The sequence below is a fragment of the Miscanthus floridulus genome, chromosome 17, assembly GCF_019320115.1.
Source record: "Miscanthus floridulus cultivar M001 chromosome 17, ASM1932011v1, whole genome shotgun sequence".
Lineage (NCBI taxonomy): Eukaryota > Viridiplantae > Streptophyta > Magnoliopsida > Poales > Poaceae > Miscanthus > Miscanthus floridulus.
Window position 1 is genome coordinate 11,930,832 of NC_089596.1, and position 23,258 is coordinate 11,954,089.

The window sequence follows — 23,258 nt, forward strand, 5'->3', positions numbered from 1 at the left end:
AACTGACATAACAAGCACCAAAAGATAGTTAGTGCTTTACTCTGCGACACTCAGGTCTATTTGGATGCAACCCTAAGGAAAAATATGTCTGCCCCGTAGACTGCTCAGTGATCTGCCTCTACGTTGTTTGCTTACAATCCATAGTGAATTGCATGTAAGCATCATCATCCACTATGCCTAGGCACACAGAATTGGTCGTCTGACTCCACCTGTTGTCCTACATATAGTATCAACAATCCAATTATGATGTCCACTCTACCACTTGGCGAGATGGTAGACCAGCGCACCCACCAACTTGCAATGTGGACCACTGATCTAGGCCATGAAACTTCTTGATCGGCCATTGACCCTGTCCAGGTTATCACCAATTCAATTGATGGTTACAACATCTGTTTTATATTTTTTATTGCATGTGTCACCTGTTAAATTAAAAAACTACTATCTATACAAAAGAAACTCGCGCGAGTAAATGCATAAAATGTGTTTCTCCTTTTACTATAGGGTCATGCTCGTGCATTGCAACTGGGAACCAAATAATATCATAATATTTCTAGTGGAGCTGAATTTGATAAACACTGTGATGGTTTTGCCACGTTTCTGTTGGAACAGATAGATCTGGGGTTTTAGCCATAAGCTCTCAGTTTACAAGAAGCTGAGTATGCAACTTTCGGCGCAGAATTGAACTAGATGTACCACAAAGCCATTGGTAATGTTTATTTTGCCCTCAAGGACATGTGCCACATATGCATATACCGTTGGATGCACTTGGGGCAATGCCCTTATTAAGAGCAAAATTTCCACATCCTGAAGCCATTGGATTTAACGACCATGTTTATTCTACTACACAGGATGGAAGCGCTACCTGGCGCCTATGCCTCCGCAGTTCAGAATAACCATACATTTGTCTTTTATTTTTCTTTTAATTTCCTTTCTTTTAATTTCTTCAGAAATGCAGACAGGTATAAAGCATGCCTCCTTCGCATCCGAATTTCATGAGCCAATCAACATCCGACGTGCTGCCCAACACCAGCAGATGCAGTGACCAATGACGAGCTCACAAAGCCAATGGGCCCACCGTTCAGTGACTGCTACTCCTGAGTCCCACCACCACTTCTTCACCACTACCACCTACCAATGACTCTCGTGTGCTGACAACTAAGCACAGAATCTACGTTCCTCGTCTGGTTTAGAGATGGTTCATCATCAACAGCAGATGCAGGCACCGGACATTGATTCATGGCATTCTTTCCAGCCTCGCTTTCTTAATGAGTTCTAATATCTCACCATTTTTCTTTGTCCTGCAAAGAAGGACCTAACGATCAAGGGCCACCAAGATCACAGAGGTATTCAGATCGATTAGCCTGTGCGCATTTCAGAAAAAGTTCAGTAAGACATGCTTGTGCTGTTGTGCAGAGCTGGTGAACTTGTATACACAGAAGAGGAGCTTGGGTTACCCGGCTGAGGAACTCTTGAGCTGAAGGAGGCAGGAAGAACAGTATGCTGCAGCGGGCGGCCAGCAATGCCTATTCATGGTGGTGGGCGAGCCATGTCCGCACCAAGCAGTCCAAATGGCTCGACAACAACCTCAGAGGTTCGTATTTCTTGATAACACATCTCATCCATGATCCATGTTGATTCAGCCATAAAACCTGGGTCCAGCCAGCCTCCCTTTTTGAGAAAGACTATGCTCAAGATCTTGCTTCATGTTCAGCTTTAGTTTCACCATGTTATGACATTTTGTTACAATGAATGATAGGATGGTTGCTCTGAACTATTTATTTTCTTCCTCCAAGCTTGGATAATTTCCTGCAAAAGATCCCAAATATATGAAAAACGCATGGTATGAATTACGAAATCTGTACAGAGGATTAATTGTACCAGGAACACCTGGTTTCTAGCAATAAAAACCTCAGTCCAGGTGATTAGCAAAGTTATGTATGGATCATCTAAGCATAGAGATGTTTTTTTAAAGTATCTAAGCATAGAGATGTACTATTCACCTGTCAATGTCTGGTTACTCAGAGCAAGAAGCCAAGAAGTACTATGCTTTTCATTCTAGTTCGATTGGTGTTGACCAGTAGTGACAAATATAATACAGTTTGTCACGATTGTATATCATTTTTGTGCAAATGAATTTCCACAAATTTCAAGGCAGTCAAGTGCATAAAAAGAAAGAACAAACTGAAACCCCATGACCGTAACAATTTCTTTGATTGAAGTCTACACAGTTTTGCAGAGTATTGTGGAACACCCTTCAATATGCATTTCCTTCTCTGTTTCTTGATTATCATCGTCCTTCTTTGTTTGCACCATTAATTTTTTTATTATCATATTCACCACTCCTGTTTCCTAAAAGAATGTTTTTTATTCTTTATCAATGCATCTAATAATGGCATTTGATTATACTTTCTGAACATCTAATGTCTCAAATTGGTTTGAAATTATGCTTGCTTTTTAATTGCTCATCACCGGTTTCTTAACATGGGTTTCTTCCAGACCACCCTCCTATGTTTCTGCTTTTTAAACACTGGTTTTTTCACAATCAAAACATTTCATATCATTCTGCGCAAATAAATTGGCCACAAAATTGAAGACAGTAAAGTAAAAAAAGAACAAACTGAAACCTCTGTTACATATCAACCAATTAACAGTTAGAATTACTTTCAACTCTGCACATTTTTATAGGGACTACTACTGATACATCCTTGAAGACATATTTTGCAATTCATCCAATACATTTAGACAATGACTTCTGAGAATTTTTTTTTTCTTTCCGAATATCCAGTGTCTCCAATTGTACTTGATTCTTTTCATTGTTCAACATTATTGTATTTTGGGTGTTGAAAGATTTCCATGCATGTGCACTCGTGCAGATATGGAAGATAGGGTCAAGTGCATTCTCTTCCTCCTTGGGGAGGAAGCTGATTCTTTCGCTAAGAGGGCAGAAATGTATTACAAGCGACGACCGGAGGTGATCAGTTCAGTGGAAGAAGCATACCGGGCATACAGGGCCCTTGCTGAACGCTATGACCATATGTCAGGGGAGTTACACAAAGCAAACCACACCATTGCAACTGCCTTCCCTGATCAGATTCAGTATTCACTGTTAGAAGAGGACGATGATAATCTCCCAAAGGCTTTTACCACAGTTGATCGTCGCAAAATCCACAAGTCAACGGTGGAGGGACTGATGAAAAAGAAGCATGGTGAGAAATCAAGACTGAAGGATTCAGGCAAGAAGTCTGCAGCTCCAATCAGCAAGGATAATGCACAAGCTGAGATTAGCAGGCTGCAGAAAGAGATATTAGTCCTGCAGACTGAGAAAGAATTAATCAAAAGCTCCTATGAGAGTGGAATTGCAAAGTACTGGGATCTTGAAAAGCAAATTAATGAAATGCAGGAAGAAGTTTGCTACTTCCAAGATGAGTTCAATGAAAGTGCAGCGATAGAGGATCATGAGGCCCAGGCTTTGATGACAGCCACTGCTCTTAAATCTTGTGAAGGTGCCATTATTAAAATGCAGGAGCAACAAAAGTCATTTTTCAGGCAAGCAATGATTGAGTCCGAAAGAGTTAAGGTTTCTAGGGAAAAACTGAAGGGTATCTTCAGAGCACATGGTAAATCACTATCATATTCAGGAAATTCTGCAGATGAGAATGATAATAATGATGCCAGTGCTATGAAAGATGAATTGTTCTCCATGAAGCAGGAGAAAACTGAACTACAAGAACTTGTAGATAAGATCAGGGGATACTTTGAGATGAGCTCTGATCTTTCTGTGGAAGATATTGCAGAGAAAATTGATGAACTAGTTAACAAAGTTGTGGATTTGGAACTCATGATTTCAACACAGACTGCACAGATAAATAGGCTGTGTCTAGAAAACAATGAGCTGGAGAAGTCATTGCAGAAATTGGAGGAAGAGAAGACAGAAGAAACCCGTGACTCTGGTGAACTAAATGAAAAGCTCAAGGAGGTAGAAGAGGAGCTTATTAGGGTGCATAACCTTGAGGCATCCTATCATGCAGAAGAAAGAATAGTCTATACAAATTTCGAGGAAACAATAAACAGTTTCTGTGATATTTCACATATGCTGCAATCACCTCTCATTGAGCACGGACGTCCATTGAGCACCAATCAGTTTCCAGGTGCATACTGACTGATGAAGCAACAGCATCCACTGACACTGAACCAAGCCCATCAGAAGATCCTGAGATGGATGAAACTGCAAGGAAGCCACATGTGGATGGATGTCCTAATCGTCCAGACACATCAGAGCCAAGTATCTTCCATGACAATTGTCAGTCATCTAGTTGCCACTATGAGATTAAAGCAGAAAAGCATTCTCATGTAGATAAAACAGAGGATTTGTGGTGTTCTGAGTTTGAAGATAAGTTCAGTATATCAGCATCAGTGGATGTAGGAACAACAGAAAATGCAGACCATAATTTGTCTGCTGATTATAATAATGGAGGAGCAGAACATGTTGATGAAATCACTAGTAACACTGAAAGCAGTGTGCAACCATATATTGCACACTCCCATGAGAGTGACCCATTAGAACAGCTGCATCACATTTCCCCAAGCAGCCCAGGAGAAAATGTGAAACAAGAGGATAATGTGATATATAACTCAATACAGTGTAACAACATGTCTGAGAGCAGGTCAGAACAGAATATGGAGATGAACGAAGCAGGAAGCTTCACATATCACTAAAAATCCTTGTTCTACTAGTGGGGAAGTTGCAAATGTTGGAGATCAAGAGGATGTCATGATTAATCTGCAGCAATTGCTTATGACTGGACTCGAAGATAAGGAAAAGGTGCTATTAGACGAGTACACTTCCATCCTCCGAAACTATAAGAATGCAAAACAAAAGCTTGCAGAAGTGGAAACAAAGAACCAGGAATGCTTGAATGAGATGCGAGCCATGATAAGCGAACTAGAGTGTGCCAACGGAATGAAGGATGCTGAGATTCGGTCACTTCGTGAGCTCTTGGAATCTTTAACTTACAAAGATGCATCACAAAGAGGTCCTCAATTGAATTCAATCATGTCCCTAAGTGAGAAGAATGGAATGGTTAGGGGCCACCGAAGGACTCCAAGTATTATGCAACTTCATCAACGGGCACAAAGTGTCTCCTCTATTCCTAGGAGAATAGAAAATAATTGTAGCCTGAAAAATAACCTGAGTACAAATTCTTCCATGGAACCTGATGCACCACACAACGCTGTTACCATTCAAGAAAGCATTATTCTGGAGGGTCTCACATCAACAAATGCAGTTGAGATGGAGAAAGCATCACCACTTGAAGAGAAGTTCAGAAGAAACATTGATGCACTTCTGGAGGAGAACCTAGCGTTCTTGATGAAGTTGAGCATGTCTTTCCAACAGATACAAGGATTTCAGACCAAGTATGATCAGCTAAAATCTGAGATCAGTAAGCTAACAAATGACAAGCTAAAGCCAAACAAGGATGATACAAATGGTTACCCTGCAGACTCGGAAATGGAAGCAACAAAAAAGAGGCTAAGAGAACTCAAGATTGAACTGCAAGTATGGTTGGAACAGAATATATTGTTCAAAGGTGAACTCCAGTGTAGGTTTGATTCCCTATGCAACCTACAGGAGGGAATTGAAGGAGACACAGAAATGGATGAAGACACTGAGCACGGATCTAGATTCACTTCCTATCAAGTTGCAAAATTCCAGGGAGAGGTCCTGAACATGAAGCAAGAGAACAACAAAGTCGCTGATGGACTGCAGGCTAGTTTGGATCATGTCAAAGGGCTCCACACAGAACTTGATAGGGTTCTGGCAAAGACTCTCAATAGCACTAGCTTATCTGGGCCTAAAGCTAGCAGCACCTGGAGGAATGCGCCCTCTAAATCAAAAGTACCGCTGCAGATGTTCCTCTTCCCAGCCAAGAAAAAGAAGAAGTCGCTGTTTGCATGTGTGAATCCAGCATACCTTTCGAAGCAGCACAGTGACATGGCATTCTTCACTAAAATGGGCTAGGTATGCATGAGTGTTTGTCAAAATGCCTAAACATTCAAATATGTTAATGTGATGACCAGGTCTTCTGGATGGAATCAAATTCATCATGGAGCAAGCAAACAAGACTACAGATTTGATGTAAGGCTGTGGCCTAATAATGGCAGAAGGCTATAGTTAGCCACTATCTTGAAGAAAAAAAAAGTTCAACCAGAGGCCAATATGCAAATCATTAAACAATGTTGTATACAATTATTACATAGATATATATGTAAAAACTAGCCACCATCACTGCCCAAATTAACTGGATAAACCTGAAGAACGACAAGCATAACCTCAACTAAGCATTCCTATACCTCAAGGATCAACTCTGCGTTCCATTCCTAAACCTCAAGCATCAACTCTGCGTTACACTGGTCCACCAATGCCGCAAACTCTGTAAAACATCAAATCTTCCCAAAGATTGAAGTGCTCCTCCCGATCCGTAGCATCTTCCCAAAGATTGAAGTGCACATCTGATGGGACACGGTAGTGAAAGCGCTTCCCCGCAGCAGCTCCGGCCTCCGCCGCCACCACCTTCTTGTCCCCAGCAGCAACTCCGACCTCCACCGCCGCCACCTTCTTGTCCCCAGCAGCAGCCACCTTCTCGCCCCCAGCAGCAGCTCCGGCCTCTGCCACCGCCACCTTCTTCTCCCCAGCAGCAGCTCCGGCGGAGGTGGCGCAGACCCCGAAGTCGCTCCATGATGCCGATTTCACCATGCTCACCTTGTTCAACGAACCGGGCCCCACAACCACCACGGCGTTGAAGTCCTTGAGGGGATTCGAGCTACGCCTGGGCAAGACGCAAGCGCAGCCCACCGCAGGAGTCTCCGCCCCGTCCACCCACATCTCCCTCTTCGTCTTCGCCGCCATGGCCGCCCCCGTGCTCTTCTCTCTCGGTCTCTCCCCCTCTCTAACCCTAGATCTGGATTATACGAAATCGCAGCGGCGTCTATTGTTTTGGCGAGGGACCGGGCTCCTCCCTCCAAGCTCCAACTCCGGTCCGTCTCCCAGTCCCACGACCACGAGCGCGGCGCGCCGTTGATGGATATCCGCATCGGCAGCGCACCGGCAACCGGCATCCCCCGTTGGAAGACAAACCAGTCGGACCGTGACATTGCAAAATCACTTTGCGTCAACCATGAACAAGACCTCGTTTGGTATGGATTCGTACCCAGGTCGTTTGGTATGGATTCGTACCCAGCTCCTGGAGCCGTTTTTCAGCTCCCAAGTTATCAAGCAGTCATTCACCGTTTTGTTTCGGCACCGAAGCGACGGAAACCATATTTTTCTCTCACAACAAATCAACTTTAGTCGACTTCTGTAAAAATCATCGGCCGAACAGCTCCACCATCCCCCGAATTTGGCATGTGATTTATATCTACAGTAGCTAACAACGTCAAATCCACCATCCACTTCATTCATATTTATCCCTTCAACCAAACATAAAATGGGGCGATCCCATCTCTTATCAACCAAATATAGTCCCTAGTTCGCTTGTCTTATAATCCGTATTTTTCAGCTTGTTTTTTTAGCTGGAATAGTATTTTTCTCTCACAACAAATCAGCCAAAACAGTGTTTCGACTTGTTTTTTCAGCGAAGCGAACGGGGCCATAAAATGAAGTTGTCCCATCCCATAAAATATAGATGGGATCGTCCCACTCAACCTTGACTTCAATCCAACGCTACCTAAAAGTCTTATACAATTTTACTACTATATAAAAGTAATGTATGTGATGAATTAGAGATAAGAGTCATAATCGATCCAGTGTCCGATGTGTGACTTGAACTCACTGATCGTGTTTATATACAGTGCGCGTTCATTTATATAGTAGAGGCGTGATTTCTAAAAATATATTAGAACAGATGACATAATCATGATAAAAAAAGAGAAAATTCCCCCAATAACATTTTTATCTGTCAGCCTATCCTACCACGCACCTCACTCTCCCCTGTGTGCATCTCACCATTATCATTCATACGTTTGTAATTCAAATTCAATATGAGGCCACATTTCTAATCCAAAACCAAACCACGTTTCCAACACGGGTGTGTCTAGCCACACCGTGGAGTTAAATTTTAAGATGTATTAAAATAGATAGATGACGCGATTGATGAGTTAAATTTTGAGATGTATTAATCCCTGAAGTTGTTGAGTTACTGCACACCACGTTGGCACGTTGTAACTTAATAGCGCCTTTTTTTTCTGCCTTGCGTAATTTTCAACAAAAAATAAACATCGCATTGAGTAGAAACAGGCCCAACTGGGCTCACCCGGAAGGTCCACACGAGACGAGCCCAATTGGTCCAACCGGTCCAGTTCGGCCGCATCCCAGCCGAGGCGTGGGGCCCTGTACACGCGTGGATACCACGCAAATATGGCGGTCCGCTCGCCGACCCGGGTCACTGCGCAGTGGGCCCTGCCCGTGGGTGTGGGATTCGGCGTCGCGTTGCTTTTCTTCCTTTCCTTTCCTCCCTCCCACTCCCACGCGCTCTCGACGCGCAAAGTCGCAGGCGGCAACCGCCTGCCCCGGGCCCGCATGGCAGCGGGCGTGGCGCCTGGAGGTCAAAGCCTATCTGCCCGCGAATCGCTCCTCCCCGGGCCCGCATGTCAGCCTGACTCGCCGCCACGCGTTTGCCCCCACCCTGAATCCTCCCTGCCTTCTCGCCGCGTTGCGTTGCCTCCGTCTCCTCGGGTATATAGCCGCCAGCCGGGGAAGGGGAACGGCCAAACCAGCAGCCATCGCCCACAGGAAGGAACATCGCCGCCCGAGATCGGCTACTACTTCTGGGCGCCGGAGTTCGCGTCGTCTTTCGGTATGCCCAACTCTCCTCCCACCTTGTTGTCTCTCTACCTGCTCATAATTCGGTTAGATTTTTTTTTTTTTTGGTTCCACAAGTTTAGGGATACATGTGGTGTGTGTAGATGAGTAGATCGATGATTTTTGCTTGTTATCATCGTGCTTGAGTTCTGGATAGTGTGTGATCTGTCGATCTGAAGTGCGTGGCTGTACTTATAACTTGTAAGGATCCTCCAAATTAACCCCCTCCCCTGTTTGATCGAGATGGAGCAGGGGAATTTATCGTGCAGAGGGTATTTTATGGATCCAGCAATGATTAGGGTGGAAGAGTTAATAGTAAATTATAATGTTTTAGGGCTGGAATTTGAGCAACCAGTAGATCCTACTTTTGGTGGCGAAAAAGGTTACATCTGTTCTGCTTGCCAATACGAGTATAACATGTATATTCAGTTACCTTAGGCCGATACGGTAGCATGCTGAAGTGATGTGCAGTAGGAAATTGGAATGATACTCGACCACTATTATAGACGTGCAATTCCATTTGTAGTTCTTTTTATAGGAATCGTTTGGCTTGCGTGTTGCAGTACAATTAACTATTATGATTTATTAGACGCATCGTTTTTTCTTCCTTTAGCAAGTATACACAGCAGTCTATTTTTAGCTGCTCTGTTTTAGCATTCTTATGATCCCCCAGTGGAGCATGTAAGCTTGGATCACAAGTTGTGTAAGGAGAAGGGTAGTAGAACTGTAGAAGCAGTATTCAGAACGACGCAATTTTTTTTTTCTATGTGTTTCTGTTCATTGAATGCCCAAATGTTCTTATTGGAGAGGAAAGGCCAAACTTCATTAATAAAACTGACCTTCATCTAGAAAAAAAAATGTTCTTACAGTATTACTACATTCATCCTGTTCCAATATATACCATTCAATTTCATCAGTACACTGCCACATCCAAACTGAAGATAGTCTACTTTTGTTTGTCCCTGCATCACCTGTTCAATTGCCGTGCATTCTGTTGCTGATATATCGAATTTACTCACTGCATTCTTCCATTTTTTGTTTCAGTCTGCATTCATCTTGTTTCAAAATACACTTCAGCTGGCTCACAGTTTGATACATGTTCTTTCTTCAGGTAAACTTGGGGAGACAATGGGAGGAGGGAAGGACAAGCATGACGAGAGCGACAAGGGGCTCTTCTCAAACATGATGCACGGCGTTGCCGGTGGCCATGGGTACCCCCACCAGGGATACCCTCCGCAGGGCTACCCGCCACCACCAGGAGCATACCCGCCTCCGCCAGGGGCGTATCCTCCTCCGCCTGGGGCGTACCCACCTCCACCTGGGGCATACCCACCACAACATGGGTACCCTCAGCCGGGTGGCTACCCTCAGCCAGGTGGCTACCCACCGCAAGGTGGATATCCTCCTGCAGGCTACCCTGGCTCATCTCACCAGGGTATTATGATCTCCCTCTTCAGCTTCTATACTTAGCTTTTAAAGTAGATTGAGATCAGAATGGCTAGTAGTAGCAATTTTTTTTATAAGTAGTAGTAGTATTGGTACTGACTCAACATGGTATGAATTACTCTACAATTATATGCTTTGCCTTCTAAATCATAGAGACTCGACCATGACAATAGCTAGCAGAACATTCCTTTCACAACAGAAATGGCCATGACAATACCTAATTCGTCTAATAATATTTAAACAGTTTATATGCAACACAAGTTTCAGATTGTTTTGGATTGCATTGTTGTATTGCTATATATATACATTTTATTGTTCAGAATCAGAACTGTACTATCTCATACACTTGCACTAACATAGTAACATGTGTATTCTGATCTCGTCGTAATGTTGGAATTGGTAGTTCTATTTTGCTGGTCCAGTCAAACGTTGAAGCTCAGTTCATGATAATGTCTCTTGTGATTTCAGGCTATGGGAGCAGCCATGGTGGGAGCCACATGGGGATGGGGACAGTTCTAGCAGGAGGTGCTGCCGCCGCCGCAGCTGCTTACGGAGCACACAAGCTTTCCCATGGCCATAGTGGGCACGGTGGACATGGGGTCTTTGGAGGCTATGGTCATGGTGGTTACGGCCATGGCTACGGTGGGCACGGCAAGTTCAAGCATGGTCACGGCCACCACGGCAAGTTCAAGCATGGTCATGGCAAGTTCAAGCATGGCAAACATGGCCACGGCATGTTCGGCGGCAAGTTCAAGAAGTGGAAGTGATGTTTCTCCCCATGGTTGAATCATAACTGAACTTGTATGCAGGCTTCCGGGAACATCTGTTCCCTGGAATGCCCTTGCAGTGTATTTAGCAGGGTGATCGCTTGTGGCGAGTGACATGATTGCTAATAAGTGACATAATAACCATTTGCTGTCTTGCTGGTACGCTGTACTATGTTGATGTTGTGGATGAAGCGCTCTGAGCCTCTGAAGATTATATCCTGTGTGTTGGAATGGTCGTACCCTGCGTTTACCCTGCTCATGCAGGCACTGAATGTTTCTGTTGCCAGTAATCATTGCTGAAGTTATTCTTTTGGTACTTGTTGGTACTTGTTGCTTGTGTCCGAAAAGATGTGTGAATATTATGCGCTGATAAGATCAACTGTTTCTGTGCTTGCCTGAAATGCTGAATAGTAGATGTCAGGGTTTAGGGAGTACGAGTATGTGCATAAGTATATGTATCATGTATGTGTGTCCGTATATGTTGTATATGTGTAGCAGGGTTTTTAAACCCAGTGCGCCGGGTGGGAAAAAAGGAACGGCAGCACTATCGCTCCGGATGCCCGCGCCTGTTGCACGCATAGGATCGGATCCGTCCGTTCTACCCCCTCACACTTCCCTGCTTCCAGCGCCCCTCTATGCCTGCTGCAACGCTCTCCTTCATGCACGGTGCCCCACACACAAGGTGTGGTTCGCCCCGCGCCACTCCTTCACGCTTCCCTGCTTCCCGCGCCCCTTCATGCCTGTTGCGCCACTCCCCTCCATGCACGGCGCCCCAGCAGCTGCGGCAAATGACTTACATTGCAACATGCACAACACCGCCGATCTACTTTTGAAACATCAAAATAAAACAATTGAAACATACGTTCAAAACAGCTGGAACATTCGAAACATGCAAAAATACATGAAAAACAATTGCAAACATATGCAATATTCAGATAAAACATTTGCAATATATCTGTGAAACATATGCAACATCATGATAAACACACTTGCAACACACGTCTGAAAAAACATTGGGAACAGACACTTGCAACATACGTGTACAATCATTGCAACATGTGCAACATCCCGATCTACTTTTGCAACATCCGCATGAAATACTTGAAATATACCTACGAAACATCTGAAACACTTGAAACATGTGCTTGCAACATGGTGGAGCCCGGGCCCGGGCGATTTCAGCTGTCGGGGTCGAAGCCGGCGTCGCGCGAGCACTACCACCATCACCATCGCTAGCAGGACCGGGCTTGGCTTGGCCGGGCGGGCAGCGTGCGCAACGGGCGGGAGCGAGTGGCGCAGGATGGGCAAGCGCGACGGGCGGGAGCAAGCGACGCGGGATGGGCGTGAGGCAGCAACGAGGTGGAGTGGCCGCATGGCATCCGGACGGGAAGGCCGCGGGTGGAGAAGGCCGCCGCATTGGAGAAGGCCAGCGGCGGGTGGGCGACACGGTGGATGCACCCGTAGCGGTCACATGCGTGCAGCAGGAGGGAAAGAAAATGCCACTTTTTTTTGAGAAACCACGTCATTCTTGTGGAGCAGAGGAGGCTTGTTGGGCCCGATTGTTGGGTAGGCCCGGGAACGAGCTGTCCAAATGAGACATGCCTAAACGGACGCCCGTGTGCCAACATTATCGAAAAAGGAACAAGAACGGACTAACCAAATGTTACTTTCGTTCCTCTCTAGTTTCTCCTTTTCTTCTCTACTAACCCTATCTTTTCGAGCCCAGTTTCTAGTCGATTTATTACTCAGATATTTTTTTGTGACAAAAGCTACATCACATCAAAATTCAAATGCAATTATCTTTATCCGCACCGAAACTAGCCATTTTCGACTTGGCAGTTGGCACACGAACGGGCAGGCATGTTCGGCACACCTACCAGACACAGGATGGTGGGTGTCGCGACTCGCGAGCATGGTTGTCAAGAGTCTTGATCTCATCAGATGCTATGCGTCCTACTATATGTTCGTACTATTTCTAATCTATTTTTTTTTTATAATTTCCAAAGTTTTTGTGTGTTAATTGACGCAGAAATGTGCGACACAGGGCTTTTAATTTGTGTGTTGTACCAAGTTAAAAACCATTATTCTTGCTCAAAGTCTGCATCTCTTTAGGATTCCACGCACACGTGTCGTGTGACTGCCTTCTACCTGTATATTATTATCCATCGTGATATTTTTGTGAGCCAACAAGAGTAGGTTTTGTGAGCCAACAAGCCGACGACGGCCGGAGGGAGCTGCAGAACGGCCGGCCGGCGCGGTGGCGGCCCCCGGCTTGACGATGCACAGGATCTCGCTGCTGATGCCTTGGTCAGAGCCGGTGAAGTCTCCAGCAGAGGGGAGAGTGCCGGAGAAACGTTTTTTAAATGCAATGGCGTGAGCGTTTTTTTTTTTCTTTTCATTTTCAGAGAATGGGCCCAATGGAGGCGTGGCCTTAGCAGTAGGCCCAGCATGGCCCAAGCGTCTCTCTTTGTTGCTTCTTTAACATGCCCCACCTAGAACAGGCTACAAGTTTCTGTCGGGCCTAACAATGAAACGTACTTGTGGTTCAATTCAAGGCTAGCGATGCCATGCATTTCCTTAGAGCATCTTCAAAATTGGAAGATTCCCAATACAAATGCACAAGAGAAAAAAATATATAAAAGTGGTTAGAATAATTTAGAAATAGTTCGATATTCCTGATGTAAATATTTTCTTTATTTTAGGAGTGAGATTTTAAAAATTATTGGAGAAACCCAACAAATATGCTCCTAATATTTTTAGCCACTTGTAAAACTTATTGATTTACCAATTATTTTTTTGGGAACTATTGGAGATGCCCATAGTTAACTGAGTGGGTTCTACATCCTATATACACATGAGTCTCTAAATAAAGATATCGAGATCGAATTTTTGAGAGGCTCTTGGTGTAGCTTTTAGATGGTTAGCTAAGAGGGTTCTAGATGCTATACACATCATTATCTAAAAAAGATGCTATACACATGGGTCAAGCCTTAAATTTGACACCATATGTCTCATTATTGTGGGCTATCTGCCCTCGTGATAGCGCGTGTATTCAGTGTCTTAGAAAAAAATAAGATCTTTATACATAACAATTAATACTACTCTCTTTCGGTCCATTTTAGCTGACGCAAGTTAGAATGACTTGGTCTCCAAAATTACACTTTGACCATTCATTTGCTTTATATTATATTATTTATACTTATAAACTTATAATCATTGGATAGTATAATTCCTTATAAATCTAATCATATAAAGTTTGTATTATAATAGTTAAAAATTATTAGTCCTAATTGTTGGTCAAAGTTTTTAAAGTTTGAATCTTGATATGCGTGTGCGCCAGATAAAATGGAACCAGATGGAGTAATATATAGGTCTACACTACTCTTTTTTTAGACCATAGACCTTAGCCTTGCTTATATTGAAAGCAACAAGGTAACTGCTGGGGTTTCCAGCTTACAGAGTTTGAAACACAACGTAAACAGCAAGGAGATTACAGAAAACAAACGCTGGAGCGCTCTGAAACAAACTAAGCCTACTCAAAATAGAAAGATAGCGATGTGACTTCAAGTTTTTTCCCCAAAGGTTCTTGGACCACCTCCACCAGAACACCTCTACAAGCAATTTTCCATCTTTGTTACCCTCACATCTTTATGTCAGAATGTCTTCCAGTATTCAGTAGATCAGATCACCACGCCTTCAAGCCCTCTTGCAGTTTCATGATCGTGTCCTCCATCTTCATTTTCTCCTCTGGTTTCAGAAGCTTCTTCCACTGTGATAAAAAACCCAAGACTTTATAAGCTATATTCTTAGGGGATTTGATTAGCACACCATTAAAAACCCAGTCATTTCTAGTTTTCCAAAGACTCCACGCCACACCGGCCAAAATAAAGAAAGAAGAAACATCCTTAACGCTCCCCGCTCCAATTCCCATCATAGCCCCATAGCTGTGAATGGAAATTGGCCTCTCATACCACCTCACGCTAACTCTAACCCAAACCCAAATCATTTGAGCGGTTGTACAGTTGAAGAATAAACGATCTCGGGTTTCCAACTTTCCACAGTATTTGCACTTCTCTGAACCTTTTCCTTTTCTGATCTTAAGTTGTTCTCCAGTTTGCACTCTGTCATGCCAAAGCATCCACAAAAATTTTTTGATCTTTAAAGATAACTTGGCCTTCCACATTTCTGTCATTCTCAGGTCCATCTCTTCACTTGTCGGGTATCAGTATTAGGGATACCCGAAGAAGGGATCTGAGGACCGCGGACGATAACTCGCCTAGACAATCAAGTACGTATTTCAGTCTCGACCGACCTCGAAGGGACGGTTTCCGCCTCGCCAGACCCCTCGGGCACGGGCCCTGTGTCACCCAACCCCGAGGGTATGGGAGCCGTCTCGCCCGACCCTGAGGGCACGGGCTCCGTCTCTCCCGACCCCTCGGTCGCGGGCTCCGTCTAGCCTGGCAGGGTCCGTACCATCCCCAACCACTATGGGTCCAAGCGTATGGGCTTAGGTCAAACCTTTGACACCAGAAGGGGCGCGGGCATGCCTTGACGTGACCCGTGGCCATGACAGGCCATGCTCGGGCGTTCGCATCGCCAACAGTGACGGGAGCGTGGGCGCTGTGCTGCCTAATCCCCGTTCGGCCGCTGACAAGCACGTCGGTTCACCACGGCGTCCGTCGGGACGAGATGGAACGCCACGACCAGCTGATGACGTCGAGGCATAGCACCAGTGGTGAACAGCAGCTCGACGTGGAGCCATCCCTGTCACCATCTACAGTGTCGACAGGAACCGCATGAAGGAGAAAATGGACGTGGCGGTCCCAGAGGGCTTCTTCTCCTCGATTTTCTCCCTCTCTATTTTTTCTGATGTAACCTGCATCTTTCCCTTCTTCTATAAAAGAGGGAACACAACACAACACAGAGGGAGGCACGAGCACACGGCTAAGCAGCTGAATAAACTCTCATCACTTTTCAATCCTTCCACTAGAGACCTGGGATCCGCTCCCTCTCTCTCCCATCTGTATCAGAGACCTGATGATCCGCTCCCTCTCTCGCCCATCTGTAACCCCTACTACAGACAGTGCTGGTAACACGAGCAACATCAGACTGGACGTAGGGACATTCTATCCGAACCAGTATAATCCCTAGTGTCCTCTGAGCACACCATCCAGGTACCAGATGCGCAAACTAGAAATTTACTAGCCGGTAATCCGAAACACCGACACCACCATTCTTCATCATCCTGTACAATGATTTTGTTGTGAATGTCCCTTTTGCTTCTAGCGCCCATATTACCACATCATCAGCTTCAGATAAGTTCACCAAACTCAAGGCTTCCTGCAGGTCATTCCATTCAGCCACCTCCTCATTTCCTAATCTTCTCCTTAGATCTAGGTCCCACTCAACATTACTCATATCTGCCACTGATCAATCTTGCTGCCTACTGATCCTATACAGCCGAGGAAACTGAATCTTCAGTGGGCAATTACCAAGCCAAATATCTTGCCAAAACCTAACCTTTTGGCCATTACCAACTCTCCACTTGGTACCTCTCTCATACCATTCTTTAGCCTTCTCCAAACCTTGCCAGAACTGGGAGCCATTCCTTTGTTTACTCTGGCAAAAACTCTTGCCATTAAGATATTTCTTTCTGAGCACCTCTAAAGACGGATTGTCATCACCTCTATCAAGCTTGAAAATCCATTTTGCTAATAAAGCAGTGTTTATAGCCCTGGTATCTAAGAAACATAAACCTCTAAAATCGTTGGGCACAGCTAGAGCTTCCCACTTAATCATGTGATACTTCTTTTTATTACCAACCCCTTCCCAAAAGAACCTTCCTCTCAAAGTGTCCAACCTCTTGTGAGTACCCTCATGTAACCAGTAGAAGCCCATTGCATACATAGGGATACTAGTCAGACTTGAGTTAATTAAGATAGACCTGCCTCCATGGGATAACTGATCACATTTCCATATTTCTAGTCTCTTCTCCACTTTGCCAACTGAGGTACTGAGCTCTTCTTTAGACAGTCTCCTAAAATTGATGGGTAGCCCTAAGTACTTCATAGGAAACCTCCCAAGGCTGCAATTAAAAGCATCAGCAATAGCTATAGATTCTTTCTCATCAATACCTACTGTATACACCTCTGACTTATGATAGTTAATTTTCATTCCTGAAACCTCTTCAAAGCAAAATTGCAAGAATTTAAGGTTGACTATATCTTGGTGTGTGTTCTGGATAAAAAGAGCTGTATCATCTGCATATTAGAGATGAGTTAGCCCCCCATTCACCAAACGTGGAGTGACACCTCTAATAATACCTCTCTCTGCAACCCTCTCCAATATTGCAGACAAACCATCAGCCACCAGGGTGAAGAGTAAAGGTGAAAGTGGATCCCCTTGTCTAAGGCCTTTGAAACTTCTAAAATGTTTGCCTAGCTCACCATTCAGGTTAACAGCAACCCTTCCTCCACACACAGCTTTCATAGTCCACTGAATCCACCTCTCACTGAACCCCTTCTTGAGCATCACCTCTTTCAAAAAATGCCAACTGACTTTGTCGTACGCTTTCTCAAAATCAAGTTTCAACATAATACCTTTGAGTTTCTTCCTAGCTAATTCATGCAACACCTCATGAATGACAACTACCCCATCAAGGATATATCTACCTGGGATAAAAGCAGTTTGGGTAGGGCTGATGATCTTATTGGCAATTTTATTGAGCCTAAGGGTCTGGGTTTTTGTGATAATTTTGTAAACTACATTAAGAAGACAAATGGGCCTATATTGCTTAATGCTAGTTGCTCCTTTTATTTTTGGAATCAAGGTAAGAATGCCATAATTAAGCCTGAAAAGATCTAAGCACCCCTCCCTCAGGTCCTATAACAACTCTAACAGAAGCCCCTTAGTGTCTTCCCAAAAGATCTTAAAAAAGGTTGCATTAAAACCATCAGGGCCAGGAGCAGCCCATTCCTTTAGACCTCTCACCACCACCTCTAGTTCTTCCATAGAAAAAGGTTTGGTGAGTTCCTCATTTTCCTCCATACTGAATTACTGACTTTGGAACTCTCCTTCCACAGACTAGGATGTAGCCTTAGCTTGGACTGTGTCTCACTCCCAAATAAATTCTTATAGAAAGAAGTGATGTGTTCTTGAAGTTGATCCATTGCTGAAATTAAGGTTCCATTATCTTCCAGAGATCTGATCAGGCATTTGCATTTCCTGCCATTAGCTATTCCATGGTAGTAAGCCATATTGGCATCACCTTCGAGCAACCATTTTTCCCTACCTCTAGTTTGCCACATTATTTCCTCTTTGCCATATATATCAACTAGCTCATCCTCCCAAGAGTATCATTGCTCCCATTCCAGATCAGATAATCCCACCTCATCAGCTTTCTTGTCTAGGTTACTGATTAAAAGTATCAGATCTTGCTTCTTCTTCTTCATATCACCTCCCCAGTTGTTGTTCCAGCCTCTCAAACATCTTCTAAGGTTTCTAGAAATTCTCTGCCATTGATCAATACTTCTGAAATTAAGTTTGTCAGGCCATTTTGATCTTACCCACTCACAGAAACCTTCGTGTTTAACCCAAGCAGACTCAATTCTAAATTTTTTTGACCTCACACCTCTTTTAATACAAGTTTTGACCATCAATGGGTTATGATTAGAGCCAACTCTAGTAATGGAATGTGTTGTTACTAAGGGGAAATGAGCTTCCCAGCTAGCATTCATGAAGACTCTATCCAAAACCACCATTATAGGTTGAACTTGTTTATTGGACCAAGTATACTGACCACCACCTCTATGTAGTTCCCTAAGCTCTGTATTAGCCACAAAATCATTGAAAGTATCAATCAAATGAACATTAACAATTCCAGAAGATTTCTCCTCTCTGATAGACAATAGCCTAACAGGCTTAGATTCCTTGAGTTGAGTTTACAGAAGAGATTACATATAAAAAGAGAGAAGGAGGGTGACCCAAAGGGCCAGTCGAGTCCCAAGAGGCCAACCGAACCCCAAGGGGCCAGCTGGGCATTAACTCAGCACAGCTAGCTAGGAGATTAAAGCTAGGAGATTACACAAGTAACAGGGTGATTAAAAGAAAATAGCAATTAATTCTAACACCCCCCCCACAGTCAGATCGTCGGTGGAGCGAACGTTTAGACCGGAGCAAAAATCCATGAAGACAGAGGAAGGGAACCCCTTGGTGAAGACATCGGCGAATTGCGACGTGGTGGGCACATGAAGAACCAGGACTGGACACGTTCACGGATGAAGTGAAGGTCGATTTCCACGTGCTTGGTGCGCTGATGTTGAACGGGGTTGGTGGAGAGGTAGCAGGCGCTGACATTGTCACAGTAGATGAGGCATGCGGAGTCCAGGGGATGGTGAAGTTCCTAGAGCAGTTGCCGTAGCGAAGTGGCTTCAGCAACGCCGTTGGCAACAGCCCGGTACTCTACCTCGGCGCTAGACTGGGAGATAGTGGGCTGCCGCTTGGAGGACCAGGAGACTAGGCTGCCTCCGAGGAAGGCGGCGTAGCCAGAGATGGAGCGGCGGGTGTCCGGGCAGCCGGCCCAATCAGCATCGGTGTAGACATGGAGCTGTGTTGGGGCTGTTCGGGGAATGACCAGACCATGGCTGAGGGTGCCCTGAAGATAGCGAAGGATCCGCTTGGCAGCGACAAGGTGAGTTTCCCACGGATCATGCATATGAAGGCACGCTTGTTGGACGGCATAGGCAATGTCGGGCCTGGTGAAGGTGAGGTACTGGAGGGCACCCACAAGGCTACGATAAGCAGTGGGATTAGCAATAGATGGGCCGTCATCAGCTGGTACCTTTGCACAAGTGTCAACTGGAGTGGAGCAAGGCTTGCAGTCACTCATGCCATGGCGAGCAAGTATGTCCAGAGTGTACTGACGCTGTGAAAGGAGAACAGAATCCCTGTGGCGATGAACTACAATACCAAGGAAGTGATGTAGGGGTCCAAGATCTTTCATGGCGAACTCCTTTTTCAGAGCAGCAATGACACGGTGAAGGAGTTGCTGAGATGAAGCCGTAAGGACAATGTCATCCACATATAAGAGCAAGTAGACTGTCTCGGTGCCACGGCTGAATATGAAGAGAGATGTGTCTGACTTGGCTTCAGTGAACCCTAGAGAGATCAGAAAGGAGGCAAAGCGGCTGTACTAGGCCCACTGGGCTTGCTTCAAGCCGTAGAGGGATTTGTTGAGTCTACAGTGCAGGATCAGCGAACCTAGTAGGCTGAGAGCAGTATACTGTTTCTGAAAGAGTCCTGTGGAGGAAAGCGTTCTTCACGTCAAGTTGATGAATTGGCCAATCCCTGGAGTGTGCCACCGTGATGACTGTCCAAACAGTGCTGGCTTGACAACCGGGCTGAAAGTTTCATCATAATCAACACCGGGGTGTTGAGTGAATCCCCGAAGTACCCACCGAGCCTTGTATCTCTCCAATGAGCCATTGGCATGGAACTTGTGTTTGAAAATCCATTTTCCAGTAACAACATTGGCCTTGGTGGGGCGGGGGATGAGGTCCTAGGTGTGGTTGTCCTGAAGAGCCGCATATTCATCTCCCATGGACTGGCGCCAATGAGGATCAGCAAGGGCATCTCGATAGGACCGCGGTAGGAGAGACAAGGCCTCGGTATGCAAGGCAAGGCGAGGCTGCCGGTAGCCTATTTTTCCACAGGTCGCCATGCCGTGGGAGTTGGCGACCGGCGGAATGGAAACAGCACCAGCAGGAACCGGAGGATCGCTCTTGACATAGCGAGGTGGAGAGGGGACCATGCTGGAACGTCGAGGAGGTGCTCCTGTCGGGTGCTCGGGTGGCGGGGCAGGAGCAGGAGCACGCCTACTGTAGACATGAATAATAGGCGGTTGCTAAGGCGCAATCACCGGGGGGGAGCACGCTGGCTATAGACGTGGACGACGGGTGGAGCCGACGCCTGTACAGAGGATGCCGGGGACCCCCAGGACATAGCCGGTGGTGCTGGGGTGGAGGGCGCTGGCAGCACCGGGGCCCTAGATGCTAGCGTTCCTGCACGTGCCAGAGATGGTGCCAGAGGCACCAACTGGAAGGGGTAGCAGCGCCGAGTGTACCTGCAGGAAGGGGAGACACTGGAATGGTGTCGTCGTTAGTTAGAAAATCAAGTTCCTACTGAGGAGGGGATGGCCGGCTGAGGGAAAAAGGAAACGTTGTTTCGTCAAAAACAACGTGGCGAGAAATGATGACGCAGTTGGTGTTGAGGTCGAGGCACCAATAGCCCTTGTGATCCGGTGAATAACCAAGGAAAGCACAGAGGGTGGAGCGGGGGGCAAGCTTATGAGGAGTGGTGGCAGAAAGGTTGGGGTAGCATGTGCACCCGAAGGCACGAATATCATGATAGGAGGGGAGGGTGCCATGGAGGGCAAAAAAGGGGGGTGCTCATGTTTAGAGTTTTGGTGGGAAGGCGATTGATGAGATAGGTGGCAGTGGCTAGAGCATCAGCCCAGTAAGAGGGGGGATGGAAGGTTGGAAGAGGAGGGTGCGTGTGATGTTATTGACGGTGCGGATCATGCGCTCGGCTTTCCTATTTTGCTGGGTAGTATAGGGGCACGACATGCAGAGAGTGATGCCGTGAGCAAGAAAGAAAGCACGAGAGGCGGAGTTGTCAAACTCGCGACCGTTGTCACATTGGACTGATTTAATGGTGCAGCCGAATTGGGTAGACACATGAGTGAAGAAATTTGAAATCGTGGGAAATGTATCGGACTTAGCGCGAAGGGGAAAAGTCCAGAGGAAATGAGAGCAATCATCAAGAATAACTAAATAATATTTGAAACCAGAGACACTAACAACAGGAGATGTCCACAGGTCATAATGAATTAAATCAAAATTCTTGGCTGCTCTAGATAGCGAAATAGAAAAAGGGAGACGAATATGACGCCCAAGCTGACAGGCGTGGCAGAGGGAGTCATCTTCAGGCTTGCTGTAGACAATGGAGGAGGAATGCATAAGGGACTGAAGAGTGGCCTTGCCGGGGTGACCGAGGCGCCTCTGCCAGGTAGTTGGTGAAGGAGTGGTGACAAGGGCGCAGGAGCCAGTGGTGGATGAAGGGAGCTGAAGAGTGTAGAGAGGCCCCGTGCTGTTACATCGGAGGAGGGTGTTCCGGGTATGGAGATCCTTCATAGAAACACCAAGATGGTCAAACTCGATAGAAACACAATTGTCAGTAGTGAATTTTCGAACCGAAAGGAGATTTCTGATAATGTCGGGAGCTACAAGGACATTATCGAGGCAAAAGGGTCCAGGAAGGATAGAATAGCCGGTGCCAATAACAGGGAGGGTGGCCCCGTTGCCTACGACAATGGAGGAGGGAAAGGAAGAGAATGGTGTAGCGGTGACCATACCAGGGTTGGTGGTGATGTGGGAGGAGGCGCCTGAGTCGATCACCCAATCCAAGGAACTCGGAGGTGGGGTGAGGGAGACGGTGCTGAAGGCGCTAGCAAGACCCTCGGGTGTCTAGGGCACCCAAACAGGAGGTGCCTGAGGGGGCTACGGGTAGTAGGACCCGGAAGCCGGTGGTGGAGCGAAGTATGCCGGTGGCACGCTGGCCACCAGAGCCTACCGCAGAGGTGCAAGCTAGACTACGCGTGGTGGAGGGCCACGGGTGTCGTCGGCGGTGGACCCTGGCCACATGTGGATAGAGCCAGTCCAGGGGTTGAGCAGCGAGGGCCACTATGGTGTGGCTGGTGCAGTCCCACCCTGTGCACTGCTATGGGAGCCGCCAGAGCCATGCCGCTGTGGCGGCGTCGGCCGCGGTTGCCATTGGATTGCTGTCCAGCAACAGCATGATGTCCAGCAGCAGCCTGATGGCCAGCAGTGGCCTGATGATGGCGTGGAGGCATAGGCGAGGACGAAGTGGGCGGCCTGATGGAGGGCACGGTGACGAGAGCCGAAGGAGAGGCAGAGGGCATCCCCATGTTGAGCTCGGCCAAACGGAGGTCAGCACGAACATCGGCGAAGGACGGAAACGGCCTCTGGCAGGTGATGAGCTAGGACATGAACTAAAAACGTTCATTGAGACCCCGTAGAATGTTTAGCACCAGAGTTCGGTCCTGGATGGGCTCACCGAGGTCGGCGAGGGCATCCGCCATGCTCTTCATTTTGCGGCAGTAGTCATTGATG

At 46.2% G+C, this 23,258-nt stretch overlaps 2 protein-coding genes and 1 pseudogene across 3 annotated transcripts; 2 read left to right on the plus strand and 1 right to left on the minus strand.

The window, feature by feature from the left end:
* Positions 1 to 1,312: 1,312 nt before the first annotated feature.
* LOC136517681 (protein NETWORKED 2D-like) lies at positions 1,313 to 6,088 on the plus strand (annotated as a pseudogene).
* A 2,457-nt stretch (positions 6,089 to 8,545) lies between these two features.
* Positions 8,546 to 11,284, plus strand: LOC136516634 (uncharacterized). Of its 2 annotated transcripts, none has more exons than XM_066510086.1 (3): positions 8,546 to 8,852; positions 9,969 to 10,292; positions 10,772 to 11,284. In XM_066510086.1, the coding sequence occupies exons 1-3, from the start codon at positions 8,576 to 8,578 to the stop codon at positions 11,068 to 11,070; spliced, it is 900 nt and encodes a 299-aa protein (XP_066366183.1). In that variant the 5' UTR covers positions 8,546 to 8,575; the 3' UTR covers positions 11,071 to 11,284. The 2 variants fall into 2 exon arrangements, with proteins under 2 accessions (XP_066366183.1, XP_066366184.1); XM_066510087.1 differs by having other exon boundaries at positions 9,969 to 10,250.
* Positions 11,285 to 19,471: 8,187 nt separating this feature from the next.
* Positions 19,472 to 20,071, minus strand: LOC136515235 (uncharacterized mitochondrial protein AtMg00810-like). The gene has a single exon (XM_066508888.1). The coding sequence runs from the start codon at positions 20,069 to 20,071 to the stop codon at positions 19,472 to 19,474; it is 600 nt and encodes a 199-aa protein (XP_066364985.1).
* Positions 20,072 to 23,258: the final 3,187 nt, after the last annotated feature.